The 8,307-nt window shown below is 41.2% G+C and overlaps 1 protein-coding gene across 1 annotated transcript; it reads left to right on the plus strand.

Moving 5' to 3' along the window:
* The first annotated feature begins 1,297 nt into the window (after positions 1–1,297).
* On the plus strand, positions 1,298–7,914 carry LOC147637555 (uncharacterized). The gene is made up of 12 exons (XM_086799351.1): positions 1,298–3,934; positions 4,114–4,221; positions 4,329–4,429; positions 4,524–4,614; positions 4,826–4,936; positions 5,041–5,106; positions 5,225–5,284; positions 5,393–5,950; positions 6,042–6,161; positions 6,344–6,463; positions 7,026–7,112; positions 7,304–7,914. Exons 1-11 carry the CDS (start codon positions 1,313–1,315, stop codon positions 7,089–7,091), a joined length of 4,023 nt encoding a protein of 1,340 aa, XP_086655477.1. The 5' UTR covers positions 1,298–1,312; the 3' UTR covers positions 7,092–7,112; positions 7,304–7,914.
* The last annotated feature ends 393 nt before the right edge of the window (positions 7,915–8,307 follow it).

Below are 8,307 nucleotides of genomic sequence, written 5' to 3' on the forward strand. Positions count from 1 at the left end.
AAAGGCAGAAATAAAGCTTCTGTCTATACCTTTTTACAAAAATGGCAGGACCTTCATAGACTTAAAAATACTCCACTTGAGTATCAAATACTTGAGGCTAGTTTATCGCTAGGGCCAAAAGCCTATAAATGGTGGATGAGCCTCAAGGAAATTGGGAGTATTCCACAGGATTGGGCTCAATTTGAAACCATCTTTCTAAAAGGATTTCATCCTGAGAATGAACTTGAGAGAAATTGGGAGGATTGGGATAAGGTTGTGCAAAAGGGAAGACCTTTTCTCACCTATATTACGGACTACCCCGCGAGATAATCCTCAAATTGCAAGGGATCGATGACTTTCAGAAGACTAGGGGTTTTATAAGGGGGTTAGATAAAACTTTTAAGATAGAAGTGAAACGTAGTGCACCTAAGGCTCTAGAGGAGGAGATTAAGTTCACCCAAATCTATGAGGACCACACACGCTTGGGTGGTCCTCTAGATAAAACTTTTAAGATGGAAGTGAAACGTAGTGCACCTAAGACTCTAGAGGAGGAGATTAAGTTCACCCAAATCTATGAGGACCACATACGCTTGGGTGGTACTACTAACCCCACTGACGGACCCTAAAACAAGAGATTCTGGTACCTCTAAATCTTTCTTTAAGAATAAAATTGTTGACAAAAAAGCCTTTGATTGCCCAAGCAAACCATACCCACACCATGTCTTGCTAGAGACAAGACCAACAATCATCGTGGTTGTTGACGTAAAGGCCTTCTTGGACACCCTTTCCTCAACGTCTTGCAAAAGATTGGACCAAAAAAAGCTCAACAAGGTATTGGTTTGAATCTCTCACAAAAGATTGGACCAAAAAAGCTCGACAAGGTATGGGTTCGGGTTCGAATCTCTCTCACTACACTCGTGTGTTGCCTAATGGCACAACCTAATAGCATAACAGTGATGATGAAATTTAGGGCGGGGGCGGGACCTTGGACTCTCAATTTTGACCTCTTCTCAAAAGGCAGGACCAAAAAAAGCACTCTATCTCAATACACCCTAATCTATTTAGGACCCGGTTAGGGGTGTGAGTAACTTTAACTTTAAAAACAAAAACCAGGACAAAAGCATCAGTGCAGAGTTTAGTGGGCGACGCGTGGCACAAGGGTCCCTGTTATAATCTCTATTTCAGTTGACGGTCGCTTTCGTTTCGCCAACCTCGGACTGTCACACGTTTTATGCTTTCGTGTTTCCTTCTTCCCTTTGTTTTATGCTTTCTCTACAACTTATTATAAGCCAGCCCCCGTGGCTTTCCTTGTGCGCACCCAAACCCTTGATCCATGGGGGGTCGAAGGACATCGAACTTCTCAACGAAGATCGAAGTGGGAAAGGATAGCGCCATAGATGCCATCTCCAAGATGCAGTTCCACAATGCATCATCTGAGCAGATGCTTTCATCCCGGATATTGAAGAAGACCAAGGGGCTGAAAAGAGCAGAGCTTGAGGAGGCTGCCGGAGACACAGCAGAAATTAAAAAGAAGGGTAAGCAGGGAAGGGCAGGATGGCAAGTGGAAGATGAAGAGTTCGCTTCGGAATTAGGTGTTTTGGATGATGATTCACATCTTAAGAACAGAAAAAAGAGGCTTGCACGCAATAAAAAGAAAGCTCAGGATGGTGAGGTTGATGATGGATGGAGCGTTCTGCTCCCTGAGGACTCTGATGCCACCACCATCAAGAAAGGGAAATCAATGAACACGCCTGGAAAGACCAGAGGGACATCGCTTTTCACGCTCTTGAGTCAGGAGGAGTTTCAGACTTCTGATGGTGAAAGTGACCGTGAAAATGATAACCTGAAAGTGGAAACACAATTCCCGGATGAGGTTCTATACACTGGGAAAAACAAGTTCAAGAAGTCGGCTAAGAAAGAGAAAACTGTAACAGGTCGTAGTGGCTTAGTTGCTTGGGAATCTTCTCCGGAGAAAGAGGGATTTGAGCTCATGGATGGGGATTGTGAGGTATCACAAATAGTTACAGAGAATGAGGAAGACGACTTGCTGATTGGGGAGTCTCTAACAGTATTTTCACTGAAGAAGAAAAGGAAGGGAAGGAAGAAAGACGGGAGTGTAGATGCGACAAGCCTTGAGTCTGTTGTAGAGTTGAGTAATGGTGTGCAAAATATTGGAAAGGAACGGGGAGAGAATAAGGAAGGAGACAAATCTCTTTTCCATGAAGTTGTCTCCAGCATTTCGGATACAAGCACTTCTGCGGAGCCACAGAGTTCTGCAGCGGTAGGAAGAGAACAATCAAAATCTACTGCTGAAGTGGCAAGGCTTGGTACAATACCTTCTGAGGCCAAAGTTGAAGCTTGGTCTCCTGCTGCTCCCAGAAAGAAATCTCAAAAAGGTAAGAGTACTGTCAAAGCTGCCCCAGAAGATGAGGATCTAGATGCCATATTGGCAAAGCTTGATGGCCGAAAAGGAGCAGAACAGCCAGAATGTAATGGCTGTAAATTAGAAGAACATCATTCAGTGGTAACATGTCGACATCCTACACAACCTTCAGACGCTGCTGGATATTTGCTAACAGATGAGCTGAATCAAACAGAAGGTGGGAGTGCAGCTGAGATGGCAGCTGTTAAAAAGAGGAAGAAGAAAAAAGACAAGGAAAAAGAAAAATCCAAGGCATTGGCACTTGCAAGGCAGGATGAGCATGAAAGCCTGGATGAGCAGGAGAGACATAAAGGGAAGCTTCTGGACAAGAGAGTGCCCAAGCATGTTCAAGAAATGCAAGAGAGGCTTGCTAGAATGAGAGAAGCAGAAGAGAAGAGGAAACAGGAGGAGTTGGAAAGGCAAAGAAGGGAGGAAGAAGAACAACAGCGCCTGGAGGAGCTGGAGCGGGAAAAAGCAGAAGCTAAGCGGATGCGTAAGGAGCTTGAAAAAGAAAAGCTGTTAAAAATGAAACAAGAAGGCAAATTTCTTACAACAAAGCAAAAGGAAGAAGCAAGGAGATTGGTGATAATACGTGAACAGCTGCTTGCACAAAATGGTAGCAACCATTTAGGTGCACTTTCAAAAGACAATCATTCTGCTCATACTAAGCCAAAGTATGGAAACAAGAAAAGGAGGGGGGATGATGTAAGTAAGGCCAGGATTTCTAGAGATCATCACATTGATGATCATTATGAGATTCAATGTATAACATCGGAAGAGCTACTTCTGGAAAATGATGCTGAAGTACCAAATCATGAATTGCACAATGAAGTTGAGGCTGATAATGATGAAGACTGGGATGCAAAAAGCTGGGATTCTGATATTCATCTGCGACCTGTCAAAAGTGCATTTGCTGAGGAGAAGGATGATGATTTTGTGGACTTAAAGAAGGTATCAAAGCGAGCATGTTCACAACCAAACAGATATCTCCAGATTGCAGCACATGCTTCTCAAGCAACAATTGAGGTTAAGGATACAAAGAATTCAAAAGCAATTGAAAATGGAAAGATTACTGATGCAAGGGAGCAGGAGAAGGCACCCAAAGTAGGAGAAGCCCTCAAAGAGTCAGCTGAGGAACCTGCAGATGATTTACGATCCCCTATTTGCTGCATTCTTGGCCATGTCGATACTGGTAAGACTAAACTGCTGGACTGCATTCGAAAAAGTAATGTCCAAGAGTGTGAGGCAGGTGGGATTACTCAGCAAATCGGTGCCACATACTTTCCCATGGAAAATATTCAGGAAAGGATAAAAGGGCTCAATTTTGAAGCAGTTGATTTCAGGGTCCCTGGCTTGTTGGTGATAGACACTCCAGGACATGAATCTTTTACCAACCTTCGGACCCGTGGCTCAGGTTTATGTGATATTGCGATTTTGGTCATCGACATAATGCATGGACTGGAACCTCAGGCAATAGAATCTTTGAATTTACTGAGGATGCGGCATACTCCTTTTGTGGTGGCTTTGAACAAAGTAAGTAGTGATGAATTTGTACTCTGTCTTTGTCTTTCACACACACACACACATGCATGCACGCACATGTGTGCATGCAGAGTGCATGCGTGCCGGCATGTGTGTGTGCATGTGATGTACTTCTTTGAATGTCTGCATACGTACACATTAAGATACTCATTCAGAATTCGGTTGCAAAGGTTGACAGGCTGTATAACTGGAAGACTGTTCCCAATGCACGAATCCAGAATGCATTGAAAACGCAAAATCAAGATGTTCTCCATGAGTTTGATATGCGCTTGAGCCAGGCGAGTACAGACATTTGCAAGAGGTTTTTTTGCTTCCTTTAGGAGGATTTGACATTCTGATAGTTTATCTCATATGTTTCTCAAATGCTGGCGGGTTTTTTAATCAGATCGTGATGGAATTAAAGGAGCAGGGAATAAACTCAGAATGTTACTGGGAAAATAAAGAAAAGGGGAAAGTTGTAAGCATTGTGCCCACTAGTGCACTTAGGTAAACTCTACTTTTGTGTGAAATTATCTGAATTTTTCTAGAATTTCCATCTCTATAAAGCGTTTCCTTTTAAGAATCTTCTTTGAATTTACAGTGGAGAAGGAGTACCAGACATTTTGATGCTTCTAGTTTCCTTAACACAAAAGAGGATGGTAAAAAAACTCATGTTCAACAGTGAGGTGCAGGTAAGTGTCTCTAGTATAAGAAAATTTTTCTACAATGCCACTTTGCATTTCTTGAAAGAGCTACAGAAAATTCTGGAATCAATAAAAGAAATAAATTTTGGAGTTTTTGAAGTCTCGCTTTATTGTTTTCATCTTTCTCAAAGCTTTATTTTGGTGCATCTTCTTTTTGTGCATCTTCTTTTTCTCAACCTCTTCTTTTACTTGTTAACAGTGTACAGTGTTGGAGGTAAAAATGATTGAAGGTCTGGGAACTACCATTGATGTGATCTTAGTGAACGGTGTACTTCATGAAGGTGATCAAATTGTGGTGTGTGGCATGCAGGTAACGCTAACTCTCTCTTTTTGAGAGTTGATGAAGAATTGGTTTCACTATTATTAGATGTCATGAATATCTGAACAGGCCTTTAGTTACATCTTTGAATGCAGGGTCCAATTGTGACACATATAAGAGCTCTTTTGACCCCTCATGCAATGAAGGAGCTTCGCATTAAGGTGATTCTTATGATGATTGGTGCTTCAATACTTGATTCTGAACCTTGTATCAATCAAAAACGGTGTCTCTTGTTCACACTCTTTTGCTTCATAACCCGAATAGTGATGGTTCATGCAGGGATCTTATCAACACCATAAACAACTTAAAGCTGCTCAAGGGGTCAAAATTTTGGCTCAGGTAAAATGTTGCCCTATGGACCTTTGTTTTCTGTTGCACCTTGTCTGGCTTTTCAAAAGGTATGTGGATGAAGTTCAGATGATTAGAAAAGCAGGTTTCCATTTTCAGGGTCTCGATCATGCCATAGCAGGGGCACAACTTTATGTTGTTGGTCCAGAAGATAAACTTGAAGATTTGAAGGTAGAGGCCATGCAGGACATGAATAATATAATGATGCAAGTTGACCGGAGTGGAGAAGGTGTTTGTGTACAAGCTTCAACTCTTGGCTCATTGGAGGCTCTTCTTGAGTTCCTCAAGAGTCCAGCAGTAAGAATTCCAGTATGCAGCATAAATATTGGGCCTGTACACCGGCGAGATGTGATGAAAGGAAGTGTAATGCTTGAAAAGAGAAAAGAGTATGCAACTATCCTTGCATTTGATGTAAAGGTTACTCCTGAAGCTAAAGAGCTTGCAGAAGAGCTTGGTGTTAAGATATTTATGGCAGATATCATCTATCACCTCTTTGACCAATTCTCAGCTTACATAAACAATATAAAAGAGCAAAAGCAGAAGGAGATCATCGATGAAGCAGTATTTCCCTGTGTATTGCAAATAAAGCCTAAACATATCTACAACAAGAAGGATCCGATTATTCTTGGTGTTGATGTGCTTGAGGGCACTGCAAAGGTACTGTTTAATTTAGATATCTATTATATGGTTCATTAATCGAGGAAGCACAATATCAAATGATTCTTACAATTATTTTTCCGTTCTTCAGGTTGGTACTCCTTTATGTGTTCCTTCAAGGGAGATGATAAGCATTGGAAGGATTGCATCAATAGAGGTTAACCACAAAGTTGCAAACACAGCCAAGAAGGGCCAATCAGTTGCATTGAAGGTAAATTGTGTTCCTAATTTCTAGAATATTCAGTTATACTTGATAAAGAACTACACCTGGTTAAGTTTGGATTTAAAGGATGCACTTTCATTTTCTTATTGTGCATTTATGATGCTTGCTTCATTTAAATTGGCATGTTTATGATACTTGCTTCGTTTGTATATGATACTTCCTTCTTGTAGATTGTGGGCAGCAACCCAGACGAAGTACAAAAGATGTATGGTCGACACTTCAACGAGGAAGATGAGCTTGTCAGCCATCTTTCACGGAGATCCATCGACATTCTAAAGGAGAATTTCAGGGTTAGAATTTTCTACTTGCTGAATTGTTTTAAATTGTAGCATGGAGTTTCTCTGTTTGAGCTTGGTTATTTCTAGCATCAAGGCTTATGAGTCTTTTATTTTCTTCTGGGAGAAAGTAGAATCCAAAACTTGCAATAAAAAGGCAAATCTGTCTTTACAAAGGTGATTCTTTTATCGGATTCATGGTGCCTTGATGGTATCAGTAAGCGTGGATGCCTTTGCAGATACCTTATTTGTTAAGAGGACATCCCGAGTGTTGCCATGTGTATATAATTTGCAGAAATGTTTTGATGTTTCATTGGAGTTTTGAATTATGAAATGGCATTAGGATGCTCCACCGTGCTTCGAAGAGTATGCACGGATCGCAGAATTCTATGCTAGGGTGTATGCATTGGCCTGTATATGTGAGTAAGAATGCCTTCGACATGACATCTGAAGTATTCTTACTTGGTCTCTTCTCTCTCTGATTGACACTTGATTTAATAACTCTTATTAACAATAGCTTAGGTGAGTGCCATTTCTTCGTACATTGACAATTCATGCTTGCGTTGATTACCTGCAGAACGAGCTCACTAGTGATGAGTGGAAACTTGTCGTAAAGCTTAAGAAACTTTTCAAGATACCTTGATTTGTTTATGATTTCTATCAGGTATGGTGCAAGGTAACTGACATTGTTCTATTTTTTCTTTCTGTTTTTTGGCTACATGAATTTCTCTTTTGCATGTATTAGGAAATGTTTTCTTGTTATATGTGCCTCGCTAGGTTTTACCACCCTCCCCTTTCTACTGCTGTTCTCTCCCTCTCTTACTCTGTGCGTCCCTTGCTATCTGTTTCTCATAGGCAAGCTGGAACAAGACATGGACCAATGTTTTCCAGGCTTTTGAAGGGCAACTAGACGACACCCTGGATGCTGATGATGACTCCACTGTTTCTCGGTTTTTGAAGAAATAATGCCTATATATACTGATTTGGTGACACTGCTTCTTGATAGAGTGGTGTTGATGAATATCTTGATCCTATTTTTTTCTGGTAGAAAGTTGGAAAAGAATCATGAACTCACAGTTAGGTGAACTCACTTTGCAATTCTCCCTGATCAGATGCCAATTTGGAAACTAGAAAATGCATGATTATCTGTTAAGAGTTGCGAGCATTTGCTGAGTTGAGCTGACAAGAGGTTGTTTGACATGTGCTTTAACGAAACTCACTGACAATCACCTGAAAAATCAAACTTGAAAACATGATCCTGTATTAAAATTGAAGGGCTCACTATTAGAGGTTTAGGGCATACCGACGTTAAAATACCGACGCAAATGTCGAACGTCGGTATGCCCGTCGTAAACTTGGAGGCGAAAAGTCGGGCGGGTAATTTTCAAAAGTTCATATACCGACGCGTATACCGACGAATATACCGACGCTCGTAAGTTTTTTACAGCCGAGAACCTATTGTTCTCTGTTTTGCGCGGCGTCGAACTGCATCCAGAGAAGGTATGCGTCCGTCCATCTCCTTCAAGCTTTCGTCTTTTTACATTCAACCCACTCTTATTGTTGTTGTTGTTGTGTGTGTGTGTGTGTGTGGAGAGACTTAGTGAAAGGTGTGTGTAGATCTCCCTTTCTCTCTCTCTCCTTGGACGGTTTGCCTCTCCCCATTTCCTCATCTTCTTATGGCGTTTTGCCTCTCTTTCTTTCCTCATCTTCTTATGTGTGTGTGTGTGTGTGGAGAGATTAAGGTAAATGAAGATTAGGTTAAATGTGTGAGGTGTGTGTATATCTCATTCCCCTCTCTCCATCCTTCTTCTAATTACCTTCTTAATTTTGTATGGAGTGAAAATTTGTATATGTGTTGT

Source organism: Cibotium barometz, chromosome 6 (genome assembly GCF_041138505.1).
Source record: "Cibotium barometz isolate CiBa-2024 chromosome 6, ASM4113850v1, whole genome shotgun sequence".
NCBI classification, from domain to species: domain Eukaryota; kingdom Viridiplantae; phylum Streptophyta; class Polypodiopsida; order Cyatheales; family Cibotiaceae; genus Cibotium; species Cibotium barometz.

Coding starts and splice junctions, on each gene's coding strand:
- LOC147637555 (XM_086799351.1), top strand. CDS start 1,313: ATGGGGGGTCGAAGGACATCGAACTTCTCAACGAAGATCGAAGTGGGA. Junction 4,937..5,040: donor TTGTGGTGTGTGGCATGCAG/GTAACGCTAACT, acceptor CTTTGAATGCAG/GGTCCAATTGTGACACATAT. Junction 6,162..6,343: donor GCCAATCAGTTGCATTGAAG/GTAAATTGTGTT, acceptor TCCTTCTTGTAG/ATTGTGGGCAGCAACCCAGA.